The following is a 26,330-nucleotide window of genomic DNA, read 5'->3' as shown; positions in this document are numbered from 1 at the left end:
CCTCAACTGACTATTTCCCTCCCTCGGTGAAGTCTGTCCCACTGAGTTCCTCCAGCTTTTTACACTGTGGAGCGTTCATCTGGAGAAAAATGCCCCCTATAATGCATAGTGTACAATGTATGACAAAAACAATGATCTCTGGGAGGGATAAATTAATCCAAATTCTGATTCAGGTGCAATTGCCCTATGCCTTACCTGTATTACTAACATAGTACAGGTTCACAGACAAAGTTATAAACTGGCACAGTTTTGCACCTGCATTTGTATAGTACCAACATGAAAATAATGCATCATTCAATCTTTGTGGTTGCAAACCATCTCTCCAGGGGAGTTTCAACTGACACAGAAACAAATTCACAATTCAAACAACAAACAGTAAAAAAGATACCATGATCCTGAGATTTGATTGAGGACACAGGAAAATAATCCTTTCATAATTTCAAGGTCTGTGCTGGTGGGTGCCTTGGCAAAATAATATGGCATGGCTCCAATATGGAAATATTAAATACAACATCTTAATTTGTTCAAACATTGTAGTCTCACCAGCCCAATATAAAGGCCCTAAATTCATAGACCAAACTGCACAGGAGTAACTCATTGTCTATTGTGGCTATGCTGCTTTATTGAAATCATACAATTGGATCTACTTTCTTGGCCTTCTCAGTAGCGTAGCCCAACAACAAGGCTACCTGTGACTTGCTTGTATGTGTCCAGAACAAAGAAGTGGGCAAGAGAAAAAACCACTGCATACTCTTCCCACCCTGCAAACTGCCGTTTCCAAAGGCTCACTCATAGAAAGTGCTATAAAGCAATTAAAACAAAAACCTTGCCATGAAAGAAGCTTCTTCCCCCAGGCATTTAATCTGATCAACCATTCTAGTTAGCCCTACCTACCTGCTTTATTACTTCAATCACTGTAAACACTTTAAACCACCTTTTTATAATGCTACTTACATTGAACATACATACTGTTATTTATGTATTTATACACATACAGAATACTTGAATTTTAACCTCCAAGTTTATTTTTATATTATTCTTTATTCTTACAATTGTTGAATGTTCAATTATTTTGGTGCATATCGCACCAACGCACCACAGCAAATCCCTAATAAATGTAATATATGGCTGAGAAGCTGGTGCAGGGGACAGAGCTTCAGCTTCTTGTTTTATTGGGATCTCTTCTGGGGGAGGTAGGACCTGTTCAAAAGTGGGCAGGTTTGTCACAGCTGTTGGGGAGTGTTTACTTTGGCGGGAGGGTGGGAACTGGAGTGAAGGGACTCAGGATACAATGGATGGTAAAAAAAACAAAGATAGCGTGTAGTCAGACTGTCAGGAAGGGCAGGTAGATGATTGGATATATTTGCAGCCAACAGGGTGAGTATCAGTGCATTAGGGATGCAGAATCAAAAAGAATAGCAAATGCAGTACTCAAGGTGTTATATCTCAATGCACGGAGTATAAGAAATAAGGTGGTTCAGCAGAGCAGCAATGGCATAAGTTTCTGGAAAAAAATAGAAACGTGCAGGGTAGATGTATTCCAAAAATGAAGAAATACTCAAATGGCAAAATAGCTGACAAATGGCAACTGTAGCTGACAAGGGAAGTCAAAGCTAATGTAAAAGCAAAAGAAAGAGCATACAACAAAGCTAAAATCAGTGTGAAGACAGGATTAGGAAGCTTTTAAAACCCTACAGAGAGCAACTAAAAGAATCATTATTTGGGAAGAGATCAAATAAGCAAACAATCCAGCAAACAATATCAAAGTGGATAGTAAAAGCTTTTTCAAGTATGTAAAAAAAAAATAAAAGAGATATGAGAGTGGATATAGGACTACCAGAAAATGAAGTCAGAGAAATAATAACAAGTGATGGCAGATTAACTAAATGAGGATTTTACATCCGTCTTCACTGTGGAAGAGACGAACTGTATGCCTGATGTTATTGTGGGTGAGAAGAGAAGTGACTGCAGTTACCATTGCAAGGGAGAAGGTTCTATAAGAGGCAGCAATAGAGATTGTGGAGGCATTAGTCATGATCTTTCAAAAATCATTGGACTCTGGCATGGTGCCAGAGGACTGGAAATTTACAAATGTCACTTTTTAAGAAAGGAAGAAAGCAGTAGAAAGGAAATTATAGACCAGTTAGCCTGACCTCAGTGGTTGGGATGATATTGGAGTCAGTTGCTAAGGATGAGGTTATGGAATATTTGATGACACAGGAGAATATAGGACAAAGTCAGCAAGGCTTCCTTAAGGGAAAATCTTCCCTGACAAACCAGTTGGAATTCTCAGAGGAGATTACATGGAGGGTGCAGTGGAAGTTGTATATTTGGATTTTCAGAAGGCCTTTAACGAGGTGCCACACATGAGGCTGCTTACCAAGTTAAGAGCCCATGGTATTACAGGAAAGTTACTGGCATGGTTAGAGCACTGGCTGATTGGTAGAAGACAGTGAATGGGAATAAAAGATCCCTTTCAGGTTGACATCTACCTGTATGGCAAAGGAACTCTGGAGCTGCCAGTCACAGAGATGACTGAAGAGTTCAACGTTCAAGTGTGGCAAGGTGAGACTTGAAATGACTTTCTCTGAATCTCGTGATAGCGTTGTCCAGGATGTTGCACCAAGGACTTTAGCAGGCAGAAAATGGTACCCAGTAGAGTCAGTAAAGCAGGCAAATGCAGCATTGAGGTTTGCATACATGGTGGGCCAGGTGCAATCTGGAAGTGGGGGGAACTTGGCACAGGCTCAAATAGCCCCATTTGGGTAAAGGCGACACCACAAAAGGCGAGCTATGGTGGTGGAGGAAGTATAGCAACAGGAGGAGCAGATGAGGTATGCCAGAGCAGTGTCTCAGACAAAACAAGGACCATGGACAAGGGGGGAGAACATTCAGAAAAGAAAAATTATCCGGAATGACTTGTAGGAAAAGGAAGGAAGAAAGATTAGCTTCCTTATAAGAGCTGTTTATGGTGTCTCCCAACTCCCAAACATCTGAACCAGTGGCTCGGTGAGGCGCCAACTTGTCCACTCTCTGGAAGAATAGCAAATAGCACATTGTTTCATCTTGCAAAGAAAGCCTCTCTCAAGGAAGATGTACATGGAAGCACAACCAAGTCCTCAAACATTTGGCATCCATTGTGGAGAAGCAAAGGCTGAATAACAATTCTAAGCCCCATATGACCTGAAGAACCACCAACCCCTTTGTCCAGCAAGGAAAGACAGTGCCACCCTCAGTGACACGGTTGGTGTTAGGCATACTGGAGCCCACTTGTGACTGGAATATGGCTGTCAACCTTGACAAAAGACAAATATTTTCCCCTGAAATAGCCACTACCAGCCTCTGACCAGACTCGGTCTTGTGGTCCAGCAGTCTGAAGGCTGGAGTAATCTCAGAGCTCACAGTGCCTTGAGAAGATGTGGACTGCAAGGTGTATGAGCAGAAACATATGATACGCTGAGCTGGCCATGGGTGCTAAGCAGCATGGATGGAAGGTGCAGATTTTCCCAGTAGGGGTTGGCTATGGAGGATTTGTGGCTACTTCCCTGGTCCAATTGCTGAAAGGATTGGGAGTCCGAGGCCAGGACCAGCACCAAGCCACAAAAGAACTGTCGGAGGCAGCCACTGGTTATGGATGAAGAGGAGTGATGGCAACTGAGCCCTAAAATGACCCACAGGGGGCCAGCTGTGAAAGGGGGGTGCACCTGGGATGCCAAGTCACAATGTTGAGCCCTCTGGAGGTGGGTGGGCTTAAATTGACGTAACACCCAAGAAGGAGGGTGCCCACCTGATGATCCCCAGGAAGCAACGGTCACACACTAAGCCCCACTTCAAGATCTCTATGACCCGTGTTGGGATCTGCTTATTAAAGGGATTGAAACATCTAGTCCTACGAGCTCAAACTCTGTTTAAAAAGCCTAGTGATGTGCTGCAGTGCAGACTTTAGATGATATAGTGTGGTAAGAAAGTCAAAATTATTGCTTACCAGTCAAAGACTTAACATTGTACCTGAGGCACTTCAAATGTAACTGAAGGCTATAATCAGCAAATAGTCCCCATTCCAACCTTTCAATGAAGGGAAGGTTACAATTGTCACTGAAGATGACTGGACCTAAAACAAGCTTCTAAAGTCCGGCAGTTGAGATAATTGATCTGCCTTTGTATTAGATAGACTACAGCTGGGGAATCATGTCATGATTTCCCAATTGCATCATTTTGTTTTCTATAGCAGGGGAGTCGAGTACCAGAGAGCACAGCCTCAGAACAGAAGGATGTCCCTTTAAAAGAGAGACGAGGAGGAATTCCTTTAGCCAGACAATAGTGATCTGTGGAATTCACTGCCACAGACAGCTGTAGAGGCCAAGTCATTGGGTATATTTAAACTGGAGGCTGATAGGTTCTTAATTACTAAGAGTGTCAAAGATCGTGGACAGAAGGCAGGTAAAGGGGTTGAGAGGGATAATGAAGCAACCATGATGGAACAGATTTGATGACTGAATGGCTTTGTTCTGCTCCTATGTCTTATGGTCTATTTTTACTCAGGTTATTTAGTGCTGGTCTCTGTCAAATTCCGTTACTTTTAATTCATGATGAAATTTAGCCCTTTGTCTGTGCTTGGACCAAGACCGTGATAGAACACAAACCTAGCACCAGTCGATGGTTTCTCAGTGAAAAAAAGCTGATGCCACTTTCTGCTATTTTTCAGAAGATTCAGAGTCGACCAATAGAGTGTTAATGAGCCACTCTGGGTTTGTTACTTTTATGTGCAGGAGGTAACCAGAGCGATTTTTCAGTCAACTCTGATGTTGTAGTTGTCCTGAAACAGATTGAGCACAGAGATAGCTGCTTTTACAGGTTACTTTTAGCATTATGTCTGAAATACAGTACATTCATCTGTTACGTGATGGCACAAGAAATAAACATAATTTACCCAAGATGGATACTTGTGAAGTGGGTATGTCAGGAGGGTCTGAAGTGCATCATGTACTCAGTGCCTCTGAAACTGACTGCAAGCACAAGCAAAAGAAATACACTTGGGACTGTACATGCAACTTAAATTGTTAGAAATTGTTTATCCAAAACAGATGTTTTTGTAAACAATGAAGGTGGCTGGATTATATTGTACAGTAACATTAGTAGATTATTCAAACTAACAAAGCATTGCAAAAGGATTTCAATGTAGGAAAATGTGAGGCCAACACTTAAGACTTAATAAGACAAGAGCACAATACTTTTTGATGGTGAAAAGCTACAGCTGTAGAGATCCAAAGATAATGAAAATGCCATATGTAAATGCAAAAAGGTCATCATAAAGTGTACTGAAAGCCAGAGGAAGGACTCTAAGTGTGTTCATCAAAGCAAACAGAACCTTGGATAGACTATACTTAGAGTACACGCATCACTTCATAAAGAAGAGCACTGATTTACAACAACAATGTCTGGACTCCAAGGTTTAGAAGGGTGAGGTTGCACACAGGGCATCCCCAGAATTAAAAAAATTAAGGGGTGAGTTAATTCACACAAAATGCTGAAGGAACTCAGCAGATCAGGCAAAATCTGTGGAAAGGAATGAAGAGTTAATGTTTCTGGCACAGCCGCTTCATCATGACTGGAAAGGAGTGGGGAAGAAGGCAGAATAAAAATATGGGGGGGGGGGAAGGAAAAAGTACAGGCTAGTAGGCGAGAGGTGAAGCCAGGGTAAATTAACTGAAGCTTATCTCAATGACTTTACCTAAAGGAAGATGAGTTCCAAACAGCAATGTTTGTATGGGTTTCCCTCATTGCTTTTCTGAAGACTCTAGCAGCCATGTATACGCATCTGCCAGTAAGTACACACTAGAATGACAGTCTGACAGGTCAAATCCAGGGCAGCTGTGATGGAGCACTGTATGTCAGAAGACTCAAGTCTTAAAATTGCTGCTGTAGGTTAACTGCAACATGACCAAAGCAGACAAACCTCTGATCACATTTGCATAAATCTCCCTTCAACCCTTTCAACTGGTTACTGACTCCTTGCTGACTTAGTGACATGCCCCTGTTAGCCTCTCCTATGTGCTGTCCATGAATTAGTTGGACACAAGTGAAGATCGGATCAGTGAAAGACTGTTATACAACCCTGGTAATTCACAGTAATGGCACAGAGGTCTTTCAGTTCAGCTTTGGGCTAAGGGAGGAGTTCTTTTTTCCCCAGGTGCCTCCGTTAATGTACAACAAACTGTGAAAGCTGGGAGGAGGATGTGTAGACAAATGTTGATTGCTTTGTCCACGTTTGTAAAATGTGGGAATGGTGGCTGTGCATTGTTTAGGATCAGCAGGTGCTTGTGATTATAGTCATGGTATTGTCAGTGAGAAGTGAAGTTGATCAACTTCCTTGTTATATTATCTTGGGGTAAAAAAATCTTGGAGTATTGGATTAGTTAAAGATGAAGACATGTTGATTTTAACTTTCTACAGCTGTATTCATGACCAACACTTTATTTATATCAACATATTTATAAAATCATGCTAATTGCCCCCATTTTAAGTAGAGTCCTCAGGGTGGGCAAGAGAGGCAGCCTGACCAAGATAAAGTGCCACTTGCAGAATGCAAATCAGAGCTGTTATAATCTCCAGAACAATTTTATCTATGGCACCTGTGTTCGGGATAATCTAAATAGTTGACCCTAATGAGATTGTTCTGATCAAAAATCTTGGCTCCCTGGGTCTAAGATTAAACTACAGTCAGCAATATCAGCAGCTTCCAACTAGTAACCTCTTTGTCACTGACCCTTTAACTTAAACTACTCTTCAGCATGGGGATTAATTGCCCAAATAGCCAGTGAAATACCCTTCAGTTTCCTGGTTGCATACACATCGGGCCTTAAAATCACTTCAGGTGCAATGTTTGAACAATGCTAAAAGGCAATAATAACAATCATCAAACTGTCTCGGGAAGTTACCTGGATGTGGATGGAGTCTACTGTGGGAAACAAGCGCACATCACTCTGTCATTCTCCATGGTAATCTATGAGAAAAGTAATGGAGCTCTTTGCATGGTTGAGCAATGCATTAGTGATTGCTCAATAGTTCTGTAGCAGAGAGCATGATGGAAAAGGAAGCCTACTTTACATGAACAATGTAGAGAAAAAGAACAGTGCAAGGGGATTTGCAAAGAGTTCAAAATAACCAGAGACATAACATACTGGAGGAACTCAGCTTTCGTGCAACATCGGTGGGAGGAACAGCATTGCCACTGTTTCAGTCTGAAATGCTGCATCAAAACTGGAGAAAGAACTGAAAAGGAAAGAACTCTGGACCTGAAATGGTGCCAATCCTTTTCCTCCTACATATCCTCCCTGACCGACTGAGTTCCTCTAGCACATTGTTCGTTGCTCCATACTCCATCACCTGTTGTCTCATGCATCTGTTAAAAATAAACATCCCAGAAAAGACTTGATGTAAACACAAGGGATTCCGCAGATGCTGGAAATCCAAAGCAACACACACAAAATGCTGAAGGAACTCAGCAGGTCGGGCAGCATCTACATTAAGGAATAAAGAGTCGATGTTTCGGACCAAGATGTTTCATCAGGACTAGAAAGGAAGGGGGAAGAAGTTCAAGCTAGACAATGATAGATGACACCAGGTGAGGGGAATGAGTGTCTCAAACTGAAATGTGTACTCTTTATTCCTTTCCATAGATGCTGCCTGGCCTCCTGAGTTCCTGCAGCATTTTATGTGTGTTGCTTGGACTTCCAGCATCTGCAGATTTTCTCTTGTTTATTAATGTTGCAAAGTAATGCTTCATGGAGGAGTTGCCTGGGTTTACTGGGCTCAAGGTCTCAAAGGCACACTGACATGAAAACAAGGTGGACTTAGCAGGGCAGTTGGGGTTGAGCAACCCCTTCATTCTTAAGATTGTTTGATTGAGATGTAGTAAACTATTTCTTTTTTCCCCATGTCCGGTGACCCTTTATAGAGGCAGAGGGGTGACATCTTTGTGCACTGGAGATTAGCTGCTGTTATTGATGGCTCCCTAGTGATTAAATGCCTTGTTTCAATTTTCTAGCACGAAGAACTTAACCTGCTGTGCACCCTTTATTTTATTCACTTTATCTGAAAGGACAGAATTTGCCATTGAAATGCCCATCTTTATACTCACAACATACACCTTTGGGCAAAGTCAAAAGGCCATAAATAAGGAAATATGAAATCTCATTATATAGACTGCAATTTCAAATATGGTTCAACAGAATACAACTGGCTTCTTCAGTTAATATTGAGGCAAGAAGTTGCTTTTGGTCACCATTGCTAAAGGACAGGTCACTGGCTCTTCCTTCCCTCCAAAGAATAAGTTAATAGGCATAGTAGTATCACCATGGTTCTTGTTCAATGCTTTTGAAAGGCTTTGTTTCTCGGTCTGAGTGCATCTCTCTATTTCCCCATTTCCATTTTAGCACAATGACTCAAAGCACAAGAACCTTCTTGCCTGTTGCAGAACATCATGAACAATTTCTTATACTAAAATGATAATGTGGATAAACGCTGCTATTCATTCTGAAAATAAAATACCCGGTAGTTTTCAATTAGATCTCAATTCCACCAATACGTGTATAATCATCAAATTCGAAGGTTCAATCAGCCTCAAACTTCTGCCATGCTTATTCTGCCCTTTGTTTCTATTAGTAATGCAGTCATCACCATTTTTTGCTTGAACTTAACTATCTGTCGAATGGGGAACTTGGCACTACTATTACATGACATAAATATTCACCAACACAGCACTCTATCATAAGGGAATTAATAAGTCTTTATAGTTTAGAAACTCAGAAAATGCCCTTGATAATTTAAGAAATCCTGGATTAAAGGTCTAATAGGGGATTTACTATAATCATTGAAAGCAGGCTGGAGGAATAATCTTGAAAGCTCTCAGTGTTAAGTTGGCAGAGAGAGCAATTGCTACCACCTCAAACACAAAAGGAGCTAGAGATAAGACTTTACATGTGATGGAACATTTTCAGCAGAGATAGTGGATGACACCAGTATGTACAATATGAACACTTATACAATTTAACAAGAACCTTCCCTGTACACAGGGTAGTTACTTCAATATAGAGGAATGTCACCAGACATACACTGATAATCTCGCAGATTCTATCCATTAAAAGCTGCCCTTATATTTTAGCAATCTTGAAAATATAAGTAACCTCAATAATACAGCTTAAATAATTTTCAACAAAAAGTCGCATTAAAGTGCAAAGTGTTTACTTTCCAAAGATAAAGATTACCTTTATTTGTCACATTTACATTGAAGTATTGAAACATACAGTGAAATGTGTCACTTGTGTCAAGAACCAATAGAGTTGAATAGGTGTTGGAGGATAACCCACAAGTGTTGCTAAGCTACTGGCCATTGTGTGCCCACAACTTCCTAACCTTATCTATATGCCTTTGGAATGTGGGAGAAAGCCAGAGCACCAGGAGGAAACCCACGTGGTCACGGGAAGAACATACAAACTTCAGTGGAAAGCAGCAGAAAGTGTATGCCGATTGCCGATCGTTGGTGCTGTAACAGCGCCACACAAGCCACTACACTATGGTGCCACCACTCTTGCTTGGATGGGTATGACTCCAAAACCAGAAGGCTGGACATCATTCCTATTCTGCTACTCCTCTGGAGTGGTAGGCTAGGATCTGAGATGTACCCACTGCTGCTGTGATTATGTTACCTTGCCTCTAAAGGAAGATAATACCTTACAATCAGCCGCAATCCATACCATAATGATGGCACTGCTAAGTGTCAACTCTGCGTGCAGCTCTGATGGGAATCATCAAGTATTTCCATTTAGGACTACTACAGTCTCAGCTATAGGTACTTCAGAAAGCGACATCATCGCTGAACACCTAAATCTAGTGATATCGGCAGACCCCAGATTGCACACTTGGGTTGCAAGTGCAGTTTCCCTTTAAAAAAACAGAAATGCGGTAGCAGAGCCAGTCTGCAGGTACGATTGAAATGCTGAGGCTTTAGACCCACACTCCCGACTATTGTGCTGGTGAATGTATAATCTCTATAAAATAATATTGAAGAGCTCAGAGCAAGATTGTAGTACCAGAGGAACATCAGGAACTGCTATGTACTTTCCTGCACAGAAACGCGGCTCACGTCTGCCATCTTGGATGCAGCTCTGCAGCTGGATGGCTTCATCACTTCTCCGCAAAGACAGGACAGCAGTCTTTTAAAGATAGAAGCCGTGGTGTACACTTTATGATTAATTCATTGTGCTGTACAGGTATGACAGATTTTTCACAGTCCTGCTTACCCTATCTGAAACATATAGTGGTCAAAACTTGTGCATTGCATCTGTCAAGAGAATTTTCTGCCATCATCTGGGTAGTGGTTACATTTCACCTCAGGTCAGGCAGGCAGTGGAAGAGCTGAGCACCGTGATGAGTTGTCACAAAACAGTGTACATGGATGCTTCGCTATAATTTCAACCAGGCCAACATGAAGAAGTCTCTGAACAATTACTATCAATATACCACCTGTACTGCCTATCTACACCCATGACTGTGTGGTAGACACAGCTCAAATGATTCTATACATTTGACAACAGCACAGCTATTGTTGGCAGAATTTCAGACTGTGTACAGAAGCAAGGTAGATCTGCTGGTTGAGTGGTGTCATAATAACCACCTTGCACTCAATGTCAGTAAGATCAAAGCAGAGGGCGGAGCTATGATGTCACCAGACAGTGACTTCTTCACGCTCAATTGCAGAAACAGCTTAATTTCTACCTTTAATGTCTCTTTCTTTTCTTTTCAAGATGGATTGGGTTCTATCCAAGACTCTGACCTAGAGCTGCACTCAAACTTCAGTTTTTATGATGTTGGTTCCTGCTCTCAGGGCTCATCGTCCAGATGTTTCTCAATATCCCAAGGACACAGCCCAGAAGGCGAGCGTGCCTTTGGGTTCTGAGACTTCACAGCCCTGTGGATGAGCCAATTCTATGTTGGTGCCACCAACTGAAGTGTCGTGGAAGAAAACAGAATATCAGGAGCAGCAGATCACTTGTCAGATACCTTGGAACTTGGGTGAATTGCCATATCTTCCTCTTTCTCTCATTGGTGGGGGAGAGTTGCTGGTTCTCGAGTCAGGGAAAAAAAGCAATGTTGTTGACTTTAACACTAAATCAGTGAGTGTTTCTTTATGAGTAATACACACAAAATGCTGGATGAGCTCAGCAGGCCAGGCAGTATCTATGGAAAAGAGTACAGTCGACGCTTCAGGCTGAGTCGAGAAAAAAAGATGAGGAGTCAGTTAGAATGTGGGGGCAGGGGAGGAAGAAACACAAGGTGATGGGTAACACTGGGAGGGGGAGGAGTGAAGTAAAGAGCTGGGAAGTTTATTCATGTAAAAGATACAGGGCTGAAGAAGGGGGAATCTACTAGAGAGGATAGAAGTCCATGTAAGAAAGTGAAGGGTGGAGGAGTGAGATGATCGGCAGGTAAGGGGGAAAAGATGTGAGAGGGAAATAGGAATAGGGAATGGTAGGGTGGGGGGGGAGCATTACCGAAGTTCAATAAATCAATGCTCTTGCCATCAGGTTGTAGGCTTCTCAGACGGAATATAAGGTGTTGCTCCTCCACCTTGAGTGTGGCCTCATCACATCTCCCCTCTTGCTGTGTGACACCTCTCTGCCCTTATATTAGGGAAAGAGAGAGCCTGATCTATGTCGAATTGTTGGATGAACGATTGGTTTTTGTTGTTGTGCAGTTCATGGTCTTTTTGCGAGCTTTGCTATTGCTTGGCGAGTGGAGGGTGCTGATGGTTTATTTTTGCTGAAGTAAGTGGAGGTGGGGAGGGTTGATGCTTTGCTGTTGCTTGTGCTTGGAAGTGCAGAGTAGGGGGGCTTTGGGGTTTTAATGTCTGTTCATTCTTTGGGACACCCTTCTGTTTTTGTGGATGTCCGTGAAGAACAAGAATTTCATGTTGTATATTGTATATGGAACTACTGAATGGAATTGATTGTGGCTTCATGAAGGGGAAGTTGAGGGAACACACACCAGTCCTCATCGAGGGGTCAGCAGTGGAAAAGATGAGCATTTTGAAGTTCCTAAGTGTCAACATCTCTGAATATCGATCCTGGATCCAATATATTGATGCAAGTACAAAGAAGGTACAACAGCAACTATATTTCATTAAGAGTTTGAGGAGATTCGGTATGTCACCAAAGACACTCACAAATTTCTGCAGATGTACCGTGGAGAGCGTTCTAACTGGTTGTTTCACCATCTGGTATGGATGGGTCAATGCACAGGATTGTTAACATTGGCAGAAAATTTAAGCTCAGCCAGCTCCATCATGAACACTAGCCTTCCCAGCATCGAGGACACCTTCAAAAGCTGATGCTGTGGCGACCCATTTCCTGGCACATCCGAACTGGCTCACAATTAGCCAGCGTTCCAGCTAAGGGAAATAGCCTACGGGGGTTTGCGAGCACAGAGCTTTGGAGCCTCTGCGCCACGGGGGGCAGGTTGAGGGAGGCTTAAAAGCAAGGCTGGGTATTTCGAATAAAGTTTTTCTTCGACTGCAGTTACCGACTCCGTGTCGTAATTTTAGCGCTGCGTGTAGCACACTGCTACAATGCCTCAAAAAGGTGACATCCATTATTAAGGACCCTCATCACCCTCTGTTACCATCAAGAAGGAGGCATAAAAGCCTGAAGACACACACTCAACATTTCAGAAACAGCTTCTTCCCCTCCTTCGACAGATTTCTGAATGGACAATGAATCCATGAACGCTACTTCACTGTTAATTTTCTCACTTTTTGCTCGACTTACAGAATCTTAAATAAATAAACAAATAAAAAAGACTGTTATCATAGTGCTGGGCCTTGAATTGACTGCCCAGCAGCAGTGAAGTGCTCCACTTTGATAAGTGTCTCTCTCTTTCCCCAGTTAGGCTGAACAGCCTGCTTCCATGCTGTATTGCTCTGTAACATGACCAGTTCAAAGAGGAGACATGTTCTTCCTATTGGATCATTACAGAACCTGGGGACACAAACTTAAACAGTGGCTGCGAGGAACTTATTTTAAAATACAGCACACAATTGTGATCTGAAACTCACTGTTGGTAGTGCTAATGAGGCTTCGAAAGTGAAATGGGTCAGATACTTGTGGGAAAATAATTTTCAGGGTGAGAAGAAAAAGGAGATGAAGAGGACCATCGACAGTTCTCTCTGCATTAATTGTCAGGGCTAAAAGGTTCCTGTTTGCTGTAGAGAGTCTATGATTCTATTGATGGAAGATAAATGTGATGAAATCAATAAATGACAAATGATTGCTGTGGCAGTTTCAATGGCTTTGTAGGTGGATAGCCTACTGCAGTATGAAGTTCTTTATCTGTATAAAGTGTGGTAGAATGAGAGATAATAGATTGCACTGTAATAGTCAGAATAGAGTACAAGGGTCTTAAATTGCTCTGTACTGCATTTTGCTAAGTTCTTCTTCCTTTGGTCTGAACTAACATTTTTATGTTTACTTTATGCTAGATACAGTAGGTTGTTGAATGATTTTTGACAAGGTAGGGTGATGTTGTCAAACAAATTTTTCCAACACCCGACATTAATTTTGAGTGCCAGTAGCACCACAGTCCAATTGTGTCATCACCACAGGCCTTATCTCCCCAGCTTCATTCTCCCTATATTTTCAACATGGTTCTTCAATACCAGCGTACTCTTCTAGATATTCTCCCAGCATTCCAGTGAATGCTTTGTTTGACACCTGACTACAATTCCCACTGCATCAGAAAAGCAGCCAACAAAATTAAAGATCCATCCCATCCTGATCATCCTCTCTTCTTCCACTTCCAAAAGGCAGAATATACAAAAGCTTGCAAACACGTACCAACAGATCCAAGAACTTCGCTGTAACTGTGATACTATATTCTGCATTCTGTTATTGCCTTTCACTTTGAATGACCCTGATGTATCTATCTTTTGGAATTATCTGCATAGATGGCATGCAAAACAAACTGTTTCACTGTATTTTAGAGTCATAGAGCAAAACAGCACAGATACAGGCCTTCAGCCCAATGAGTCCATACCGACCCATCAAGTCCCAATTTCCTGTGTTCAGCAAGCTCTACCCTTGCATGTGCCTATCCAAGTGCTTCTTAAATGATACAATTGTCCCTGCTTCAAATGCAGCTTATTCCAGAAATGCACTTGCTGCAAGAAAAAGTAGCCACACAGATCCCTTTAAAAACGTAACCCTCAGCCTAAATCTAAAACCCTTAGTTTTTGCCTGCCCTACTCTAGGGAAAAGACTGTTACCATCCACTTGGTCTATGCCTCTCACATTATTAAGCATTTCTTTAAGGTCCCACTTGTTCTCCAATGACCTGAGAAATAAAGACCTAGCATGGCCAATCTCTCCATATAACTCAAGCCCTCTTGTCCTGGCAGTATCTATTATTGTTTTTACATTCTTTCCAGTTTAACCACTCCTTTCATATAACACGGTGAACCAGACTGTACAGAGTACTCCAAGTGCAGCTCACCAATGTTTTATCTATTGGCAACAACGTTCCAACTCCGATATACCTTAATTGATAAAGGCCAACATGCTAAACAGCTTCTTCACCAGCACATCTACCTGTGATGTCACTTTTGACAAACTACTCCCAGGTCCCTCTGTTCCCAACTGTCCCACCATTCACAAGTCCTGCACTGGTTTGACTGTCCAAAATGCATCTCCTCACACTGAACTGTATTGAAATCCATTTGTCACTCCTCTGCGAACTTCCCTAACTGATCCAGATGCCCCTGTAATCTATAATAACCGTTTTTTTTATTATCAACCTACCTCCTGGTTTTGTATCAATAACAAACAACAAGGGTCTCTACACCAACTCCCGTGGCATACCACTAATCACAGGTCTCCGTTCAAAGAAACAACCCCTAACCACCACCCTCTGCTTCCGAAGAAGCTCTGCTTCCTCGTCAATTTTGAATCCATCTAACTTGTTTTCACTGGATTCCACCTTCCAGACCAGCCAACACATGGGAACTTGTTGAAAGTTTTGCTGAAGTCCAAATAAAGAACATCCACTGCCTTACAAGCCTGATAGAGTTCTTTGAGGAGGCGACCAGGCACATAGACGAGTGTAGTGTAGTGGATGTGATCTACGTGGATTTTAGTAAGGCATTTGACAAGGTTCCACACAGTAGGCTTGTTCAGAAAGTCAGAAGGCATGGGATCCGGGGAAGTTTAGCCAGGTGGATTCAGAATTTGCTTGCCTGCAGAAGGCAGAGGGTCGGGGTGGAGGGAGTACATTCAGATCAGAAGGTTGTGTCTAGTGGTGTCCCACAAGGATCTGTTCTGGGACCTCTACTTTTCATGATTTTTATTAACGACCTGGATGTGGGAGTAGAAGGGTGGGTTGGCAAGTTTGTAGATGACACAAAGGTTGGTGGTGTTGTAGATAGTGTAGAGGATTGTCGAAGATTGCAGAGAGACATTGATAGGATGCAGAAGTGGGCTGAGCAGTGGCAGATGGAGTTCAACCCAGAGAAGTGTGAGGTTGAACACTTTGGAAGGACAAACTCCAAGGCAGAGTACAAAGTAAATGGCAGGATACTTGATAGTGTGAAGGAGCAGAGGGATTCCTGATGAAGGGTCTCGGCCTGAAACGTTGGCTACTCTTTTCTCACGGATGCTGCCTGACTTGCTGAGTTCTTCCAGCGTTGTGTACATATTCTTTGATCCACAGCATCTGCAGTTGTATTTTTGGGATCTGGGGGTACATGTCTACAGATCCCTGAAAGTTGCCTCACAGGTAGATAGGGTAGATAAGAAAGCTTATGGGTTGTTAGCTTTCATAAGTCAAGGGATAGAGTTTAAGAGACGCGATGTAATGATACAGTTCTATAAAACTCTAGTTAGGCTACACTTGGAGTACTGTGTCCAGTTCTGGTCACCTCACTCAAGGAAGGATGTAGAAGCATTGGAGAGGGTACAGAGGAGATTTACCAGGATGCTGCCTAGTTTAGAGAATATGGATTATGATCAGAGATTAAGGGAGCAAGGGCTTTACTCTTTGGAGAGAAGGAGGATGAGAGGAGACATGATAGAGGTACACAAGATATTAAGAGGAATAGACAGAGTGGACAGCCAGCGCCTCTTCCCCAGGGCACCACTGCTCAGTACAAGAGGACATGGCTTTAAGGTAAGGGGAGGGAAGTTCAAGGGGGATATTAGAGGAAAGTTTTTCACTCAGAGAGTGGTTGGTGCGTGGAATGCACTGCCTGAGTCAGTGGTGGAGGCAGATACACTAGTAAAGTTTAAGAGACTACTAGACAGGTATATGGAGTAATTTAAGGTGGGGGGTTATATGGGAGGTAGGGTTTGAAGGTCGGTACAACATTGTGGGCCGAAGGGCCTGTAATGTGCTGTACTATTCTATGTTCTTTACCCTCATCTACCTCATCAAAAGAATCTAAAAGGTTTGTCAAGCATGACTTCCCATAATCTAGACCATGCTGATTCCTCTTAATTAGACTCATTCTATCCAAATGCTGGTAGATACTGCCCCTTAGCTGTGTCTGCACTACTGATGTCAGGCTGACTGTCTTGTAGTTCCCTGGCTTGCCCTTGTTTCCTAAATAATGGCACAATATTATCTATCTTCCTGTCTTCAGGAAATTCAGCAGTAGTTAACAATGAAACAAATATATCCTTAAGGGCCTCCACAATTTCTTCTCTAGTTTCCCACAAAATCCAAGGATGTATGGTCATGTCCTGGGAATTTATCAACTGTAATTTTCTCCTTGAAGGAGCAGCAAAATCTCGGGGTCTGGGTCCATTGGACACTCAAAGTGGCTGAACATATGGATAGCCAGAGGCTTTTTCCTAGGGCTGAAATGGTTAACACGAGTGGTCATAGTTTTAAGGTGCTTGGAAGTAGGTTCAAGGGGTCTGTCAGAGGCAAGTTCTTCACACACAGAGTGGTGGGTACTTGGAATGTATCACCAGTGATAGTGGTAGAGGCCGATATAATAGGGTCTTTTAAGAGATTCTTAGATTGGTACATGAGCTTAGAAAATTAGGGGGCTATGTGGTGGGAAAATTCAAGACAGTTTCGAGCGAAGGCTACATTGTCGGCACAATGTTGTGGGCGGAAGGGTCTATAAGGTGCTGTGGATTTCTATGTTCTATGTTCTTCCTGGGAATATAAAAGCTGAACAGAAATATTTATTAAAAATCCCTACCACCTGATGTGGCTAGAGACACAGGCAGACCTACTGATCTCTCAGGGGACTTGCTCTCTCTCTAGCCAACCTTTTACTCTTAATATAGCTTTAGAACCTCTTTGAACTTTCTTTAACATTACCTGCCAGATGCATCTCATATCCTCTCTTTACTCTCCTGATTTCCCTCATAAGGATGTACTTAATCTTTTTATAATCACCAAAAGATACCAAAGTATCACTACTGGCTTTGTCAAAGGCAGGTTGCGCCTTACGAGCCTGATTGAATTTTTGAGGATGTGACTAAACACGTTGATGAAGGTAGGACAGTAGATGTAGTGTATATGGATTTCAGCAAGGCATTTGATAAGGTACCTCATGCAAGGCTTATTGAGAAAGTAAGGAGGCATGGGATCCAAGGGGACCTTGCTTTTTGAATCCAGAATTGGCTTGCCCACAGAAGGCAAAGAGTGGATGTAGATGGGTCATATTTTGCATGGAGGCTAGTGACCAGTGGTGTGCCTCAGGGATTTGTTCTGGTACCCCTTCTCTTTGTGATGTTTATAAATGACCTAGATGAGGAAGTGGAGAGATTGATTAGTAGGTTTGCTGATGACACAAATGAGTGTTGTGGATAGTGTGGAGGGCTGTCATAGGATACAAAACTGGGCTGAGAAGTGACAGGTGGAGTTCAACCCAGATAAGTGTGAGGTGGTCACATATGATGGCAGAATATAGTATTAATGGTAAGACTCTTGGCAGTGCAGAGGATCAGAGGGATATTGGGGTCTGAGTCCATAGGACATTCAAAGCTGCTGCGCAGGTTGACTGTGTGGTTTCAAAGGCATTACAGTGCATTGGCCTTCATCAACCTTGGGACTGATTTCAAGAGCGAGTGGTAATGTTACAGCTTTATTGGACCCTGGTCGGAACCCACTTGGAGTACTGTGCTCAGTTCTGGTCACCTCACTACAGGAAGGATGTGGAAACTATAGAAAGGGTGCAGAGGTGACTTACAAGGATGTTGCCTGATTTGAGGAGCATGCCTTATATGAATAGGTTGAGTGAACTTGGCCTTTTCTCCTTGGAGTGACGGAGGATGAGAGGTGACCTAATATAGGTGTATAAGACGATGAGAGGCATTGATCATGTGGATTGTCAGAGGCTTTTTTCCAGGGCTAAAATGGCTAAAATAAGAATGCACAGTTTTAAGGTGCTTGGAAGCAGGTAAAGAGGGCATGTCAGGCGGGGTAGGCCTTTTTATGCAGAGAGTGGTGAATATGTGGAATGGGCTGCTGTGGTGGAAGCGGATAAAATAGGGTATTTTAAGAGACTCCTGGACAGGTACATGGAGCTTAGAAAGCTAGAGGACCATGGGTAACCCAAGTTAATTTCTAAATTAAGTACATGTTCAGCACAGCATTGTGGGCCGAAGGGCCTGTATTGTACCATAGGTTTTTTTATGTTTCTTCGTTTCTATGATTCACTTGTCAGTGACCTCGTAACCCAATCTTTATTTACTTGTTTTTCTTGATCAGAACCTCAATATCTCTCTTAGGGCCAGGTTCCCCCCTTCATCCAACCAGGAACATGCTGTATTTGGACTCTTGATATCACTTTTAAAAACCTTTCACTTGCAAACAGGTTCACACAATCAGCCTCTGCTAGATCCTGCCCAATTCCTCCCAAGTTAGCTGCTCCAGTTTAGTACCTTAACTAGTGGACGTTGCCTATCCTTCACTATCTCACTATGTTGGTTGAATATTGTCACATCTTGGTTTATGTGACAATAATCAAACAATTACATCTCTGATGGTTTGTCATTACATTCTGCTGTGTTCTTATAGCGATATTTGTGACCGATGATGAACACAAATATCTGGTTAAGTCTTGTTCCTCAAACACCTTCACTCATCATGAAGAAACCTACAGATGGCTACATAGCTCGTTCAATATTAACCTCACTGCCTCCAAAACTCATGCAGCCACTTGAGTTTACAGGAAATACAACTGGGTGTTCCTGTGGATTACAAGGGTGGAGAAAAAACTCAATTTTTATTTAAATCATTAACTGTAATTTCTTCCATAAACATTACAATATTTTGTGCAGATTGCAAAGTATACCTAGATTTCACAAACTGTGAAAGTATTGTAGTGATTTCTGTAATCTATAACTGTGGAAAATGAGCAATCCTTGCACAGATCCAATTAAGTATTCAAATACATTTTGTGCACTGTAAGCACAAAGTACTATAAAAACGTACAGGATTTAATAAAATGTAAGCACAGCATATGTCTACTGCCCTCCCATGCTTGCTGATTGCCTACCACTAATCCTGCTGTTAACTGAGAGGGTACCCTGGTAGGTGAGTCCCAGTACAATTCTAAACAGAACTCGGCTCACTATAGAAATTGATCCATCTGGCAGATGCAGCATGGATTCAGTAAAGGCATGTCCTGGTTGACAAACCTACTGGAATTCTTTGAGGATATAACAAGCATAGTGGATGGAGAGGAACAGATGGACATTATTTACTTGGATTTCCCAAAGTCATTCAAAAAGGTGCCACAAAAAAGACTTGTCCATAAGATAAGGATGCATAGAGTTGAGAGTGATGTATTAGCATGGATAGAGGATTGGTTAGTTAATAGAAAGCAGAGAGTTGGGAATCATGGATGTTTCTCTGGTTGGTGATCAGTGGTGAGTGGTGTGCCATATGGGCCCACAACTGTTCATGATATATATTAACGACCTGGAAGAAGGTACCGAGTGTAGTACATCTAAGTTTGCTGGCGATACTATATTGAGTTCAAAAGCAAATTTTGCAGATGCTATGGAGATTCTGCAGAGAGATATAGATATTTTTAAGTGAGTGGGCAAGGGTCTGGCAGATGGAATACCATGTTGGTAAATATAAGGTCATGAACTTTCAAAGGAAAAATGAAGGAGCAGATTATTATTTAAATGGTAAAAAATTGCAGAATGCTGCTGTGCAGAGGGCTTGGGAGTGCTTGTGCATAAATCACAAAAGGTTAGTTTGCAGGTGCAGCAGGCTATCAAGAAGGCAAATGGAATGTTGGCCTTTATTGCTAGAGGGATTGAATTGGTCTCCTTACTTGAAGGAGAATATACTGGCTTTGGAGGTGGTGCAGAGGAGATTCACCAAGTTGATTCCAGGGATGAGTGGGTTATTCTATGAGGAGAGATTGAGTCACCTGGGACTGTACTCGCTGGAATTCAGAAGAATGAGAGGAGATCTTATAGAAACATATAAAATCATGAAAAGGGATAGATAAAATAGAGGCAGGAAAGTTGTTTCCACTGGTAGGTGAGATTAGAACTAGGGGATGTAGCCTCAAGATTTGGGGGAGTAGATTTAGGACGGAGATAAGGAGGAACTGTTTGTTTCCCAGAGAGTGGTGAATCTGTGGAATTCTCTGGCCAATGAAGCAGTGGAGGCTACCCCAGTAAATATAGTTAAGACAAGGTTGGATAGATTTTTACATAGTAGGGGAATTAAGGGTTATGAGGAAAAGGCAGGTAGGTAGAGATGAGTCCATGGCCAGATCAGCCATGATCTTATTGACTGGCAGAACAGGCTGCTCCTGCTCCTATTTCTTATGTTGTTATGTTCTTAGAACATAGAATAGTACAGGCCCTTTGGCCCACAAGGGTCTGCTGATCTTTTAACCTATTCTTCCTCCAAGATCTGTCTAACACTTCTCTTCTACACAGGCTTCCATTTTTCTTTCATTCGTGGACCAAACTAAGAGTCTCTTAAATGTCTCTAATGCATCTTCCTCTACAATCATGGGAGCGTGTCCCATGCATCCACCACTCTCCATGTAAAGCAACTTATCTCTGACATACCAGTACTTTTCCTCAATAATCTTAAAATTATGTCTCCCCATATTAGCCATTTCTGCCTTGGGTAAATGTCCCTGGCTGTCCACCACATCTATGCTCATATCATCTTATACACCTCTATCAAGTCACCTCTCATCCCACTGTACTCTAAAGAGAATAGCTCTTGCTCACTCAACTTTTCCTCATAAGCCTTGCTCTCTAATCAAAGGAGCATCCTGGTAAATCTCCTCGGCATCCTCTCTAAAGCTTCCACATCCTTCCTAATCTGAGGTAACTGGAATGGAACACAGAACTCCAAGCACAGCACAAGGCCTGGGCCAGGGTTTGGCGCAGTACAGCTCCACCCAGCTCACTGCATTTTATGCCTCTCACAGCCTGGTCAAGGGTGCAATGTAGCGTCGTCCATCTCTGTACCGGGCTCAGGACAGCCCAACCCAGGACAGGACCACATACTCCACGGGGGACTCCCTGATGATAAACTGCTCAACCCACATGTCAATGCCCAGAGTTACAAGCCATCCAACTGTCAAAGAGATTGACATTCACGTTCACAAGTAATTAAAAAATACATACCATCAAAATCTTTAAACGTGAACAAACATGAATAAGGAATAACACATCAGTAATGAAATTCATTTCAATCAATTCAATTAACATTTTAAGAAGGTACATTACCATATACTTACCCTCTTCACTGTCCTGTCTGCCCTTCACTTGGGGAGGGGATCACAATTCCTTATCCAGTTACTGGGAACCTATGGAAATGTACCCCCCCCCCCACCACTGGACTACATGAGGAGACAATGCTGGAGTACCATCAGGAAACCCCAGCAAATGGCTGTGTAGATGTTCCAGAGCTAAACCATTGTGCATGAATCCCAAACTTCCACAGACTCATAGACATAAACAGCACCAGTCAAGCAAGGAACTGCAAGTATGTCTGCAGACCACTCCCCATAATCCATAGACAAGTAATACAAAGGAATGCTCTTCATGTTCAAATTACCAAAGAACACATTATTGCATCTACATGTCTTGTGAAAAAAAGTTAACATAAACCATTCACTACAATTGGTAACACTTTCAATTATAACCTTTCCCATCATGTAATCTCTTGTCTGGGAAAAAGCCTGCTCAAATGTGTGGTGGCCAGTAACCTACAAGGAGGCAGCCTTAATCCTGAACCTTATCCTCTGGAGATGGGAGTGAACAATGTGGGATCAGACCCATTCAAGGCCTAGAGTTAAGGACCAACATAGGATATGGTCATAAAATAAAATGGGAACTGCCTGGGCTTGGAGTCATACCTTTCTGTACTGTCCTGGTCTTCCTATTTGAAATGGGCTGAGTACACAGTTTAAGACTCATTGTTCGACTCACAAGAAGCCACCAAGTATAAGCCAGACCTGAATTACTGAACTTCGTGTTTTCCTTGAGCTAAGACAGGGTTGTGCTTGAAAAGAGTTATCAGCCCCTGGTGTGTTCAGTCATCTTTAATGTGTCCTTTTTATCATTTCAACTTTATTCATGTAATCTGTGATAAACTACACCAGCAAGAAACCTGCACTTGCAACCCTGTCTAACTCACTACCTGTTTTCAAAGAACCAGCGGACTTCTACTGGCAAGTAAGTTGGTAATAGTTAATGAATTCATATCACATTCCTTCCCTCCATTTTAGGAGTGATACTATTACAATTAATGGGGGTAAGTATAGATAACTTTCTGAAATGGGAAATGTTATCTGAAAGTTAACAAAGGGTTTACAATTTACTTGGTTTCTTCTTTCCTTCTGAGTCCTCTACCAAATTGGACAGAACTTGCATTGCATTGAAATTTAACTTCCATGATATGAGACAACATATCTGCTACAAACAAATAAGTCAATCAAACCAACGCGACGGAAGTGCAATACGCGGACATAACCAAAATACATTTTTCTGTGTTGTTCCAATGCAGACCTACTAACCTCTAAAGAACTCATGGACACTGTTGAACCTGTTTCACTCCTTGATAATGCAGTATTACTTTCATCAAGTTCCGAAACAATGAAGTTCTTTACAGCTGACCGCGATTCATATGGTAAACTCTGTTTGTGTTCTTGTGTGGTGAGATGTTGATCTAAATTGAAACTAATGTGATCCATCACAGGCGCACTTGTATTAAAATGCATTAACCTATCATGTGGCATGCCTTCCATGCTGATGTTTAATTTGCTTTCATCTTTAGCAATAGGTTGGACATTTGCTGAGCCTCTTGGCATTACAATGTAGTCACTCTCCATCATCCTCTCTTGGGCCTGAGCCAACTCAGCATTGTCATCAGTGCATAAATAAACTGTCCGCCGCAGTTCGCTGTTTTCCTTCTTTATACACTGCTCAGTCAATTCGTTCATTCCAATTGGCACATGCATCGTCGGCGGCTGCTGTATCAAAACTTTGGAAATCATATTTCCTGGGAGGGTTGAAAAATTCATGCTTTTGGGGTTGATTCCTTTTTCTTCTTCATCGTCATTCAGAGAGATCCTTGATAGTGTTCCTGTAATAGTTGCAGCTCGGCAGCTCCCTATATCCTTGTGAAGGACTGTGGGTCAAAGAATCATCAGTTAGAATTGAAAATTCAACAGCTGATAAATTATTCTAATTGACCTTGTGCTTTGGTCAAATAAACATTCTATCACACTGTGTTTCATTTTCTCTCACCAAGTCAATTTGGTATTTTTCTTCATTGAAAGCAATGTGTCAACATAATGATTGTTAATACTTTCTTGCAATCTCATAATTAGAATGTAACTGTGCCATTTATGTGACTTGTTTTTGCAATTATAACATTGGAAAATGGGGATTGATAGCTGGGAAAAAAATCAGACCCACCTGGTGGTCACATTAATCGATGATGTTTGATAATAATATGAGGTAAATTAAGATGGACCATATTTATTCAAAGTATTGTACCACTCTCCAGCAATAATCCTTCAACAGTCAGTAGTTAAGAAAACAAGTAACACAGAACAGATTGACAAAACAAGAAACTGAACGGGTGTTGTAGGCTGAATGTACAAGGCAAGTGAAGTTTGTAGACTTGCATCTCTGTAAAATACTTCTACAAGATTTATTATACAATTTTGATTCAGCATTGAATTACCTGCACGCCCTCTGTTTCTTTTGCTCTCCATCTAATCCATCCAGGTCCTCCCATACACACCTTTCTTTGCAAAACTACTCCCAAACCCACTCTCACATACTCTCTTTCCATATACTACCTGGTTCCATCAGCCTATCACCCACATATTCAACCCTCTTGGTCCTTTGTCCCCTTTCTCACTGTTCCCATTTGCCTACTATTCCTCCCTTCTCTAGTTCCACTTACGGCCTTCTTTTCTTATTAGATTCCATAACCTATGGTCTTTGTTGCCTCTACCTCCAGATCCTGCTGTTATCGCCATTCTTCCATCTTCTACTTGGCTCCATCTACCTATCAACCCTTCTTCACCCAGAAACACCTCCTGTTTACTTGCTATTGCCTTACCCCTTCCCTTTATCTCTTTACATTGGCTTTCTCCTCTTTACCCTCTTAGTCCTGATGTGGTGTTTTAACCTGAAAGGTTGAATATCCATTCATCTTATCCAGATGCTGTTTGACTTGCCAGCAGCTTATTTTTTTTTTTGCTTCTAATTCCATCTCTTTGGGCACATTATAATAGATAGATTGGTGTTACAAAGTGGAAATAGTGAGATGGGATTATCTGATCAGGATTGATTCCATAACATTGACTCCAAACTCCATGATATTTCAAAGGATGACAGTGAGCCTGACACTGAAGATACAGAAGTCTACTGGAGTTCACAAAATCTCCTGTGTGCCCTCCCCCAACTATGAAATATCTCAACATTGTTGTTTTCTGGACCCTTTTCCTCTGCTCTATACAGCTAGCTTTAAGTGTATATACTTGAAAATGGAGTAAGTGTCCTCACCAGTAATCACATCATTTAGGAAGTTTGATGGACCACTTGCCTGACCCTCTTCATTGTTCCAGTGGTCATCCATTCCCTCTTTGGCCGTACCCTAAGGCAGCTATCGTTATCTAAAGTCAGTTGTCACAGCCCAGGAGCAACACTGCAGGAGTCCCACAGTCAGTCCTAATTATTCTCTCTCCTCCAGAAATGTGAATGATCACTGAATAATCCAAAGTTTTCTGTTCCAGTTTCCAGTCTTCAGAAAGCAATTCTACCCACTCCTGCATGCAACAAGCCCAATTTACAGGCAGTTAAGTGGCAAGTCACATTTGTACCCCATGATTACCTCTAACAGTAGAGAGTTGAACCTTCTAATCTTGGCATTTAGTGGTGTTACCGCCTCTGAGTTCCACACCATGTTTCTGAACATCTCCATTGACCAGAAACTCAGCCGGGAAAGCCACATAAATGCCATTACTGGACAGGAAATTTGGAGGCTCATCATCCTGCAGAGCGACTCACATCTCTACTATTTCTTTCCAACACCTAACAGGCACAATAAAGGAACACAGTGCACCAGTCTCCACATTCCTACATGCTTTAGTAAATGAAGAAGCCTGGACAAAACTGTGCTCTTGATGGGTCACTCATCCACTAACTAAATATTCAGCTCTTCTAGCATCAACAGAATGGCTGCAGTATGTGCCAACTTCAAAATGCACTGCAGCAACTCTCCAAGGCACTGCAGAGAGAAGATGTTAAGCTTGCAACCTCTGCTTCCTGAAAGAACATCAGCAAGAGTGGTGGAAAGCTAAAATCAGCAAATTCTCTCCTTTTACACTTGGAAGTACACTCAGCAGTTATTTTATTAGACACACCTGTACACCAGCTCGTTAATGCATATATCTAATCAGCCAATCATATGGCAGCAACTCAGTGCATAAAAGCATGCAGACAAGGTCAAGAGGGTCAGTTGTTGTTCACAACAAACTCAGAATGGGGAAGAAATATGATTTAAGTGACTTTGATCGTGAGTGATTGTAGGTGCCAGACGGGGTCCTCTCAGTATCTCAAAAACTGCTGATCTCCTGGGATTAACACGCACAACATTCTCTGGGGTTTACAGAGAATGGTGTAGCAGTTCTGTGGGCAAAAATGCTGTGTTAATAAGAGATGTCAGAGGATAATGACCAGGTTGGTTTAAGCTGACAGGAAGGTAACCATGCGTTACAGCAGTGGTGTGCAGAACAGCACCTCTGAACGCACAAAACATCA

The 26,330-nt window shown here is 42.1% G+C and overlaps 1 protein-coding gene across 1 annotated transcript in view; it reads right to left on the bottom strand.

Moving 5' to 3' along the window:
• Positions 1-26,330, bottom strand: part of adgrb3 (adhesion G protein-coupled receptor B3) — a 771,743-nt gene that overhangs the window by 21,868 nt on the left and 723,545 nt on the right. The window contains exon 28 of the mRNA XM_059982287.1: positions 23,069-23,682. Within this exon, the coding sequence (XP_059838270.1) occupies positions 23,069-23,682 (614 nt within the window). The remainder of the gene's footprint in view (positions 1-23,068; positions 23,683-26,330) is intronic.

This window comes from Hypanus sabinus, chromosome 10 (genome assembly GCF_030144855.1).
Source record: "Hypanus sabinus isolate sHypSab1 chromosome 10, sHypSab1.hap1, whole genome shotgun sequence".
NCBI lineage: Eukaryota > Metazoa > Chordata > Chondrichthyes > Myliobatiformes > Dasyatidae > Hypanus > Hypanus sabinus.
The sequence above is the reverse complement of the archived record's forward strand: the minus strand, read 5'-3'. Positions and strand labels throughout refer to the sequence as shown.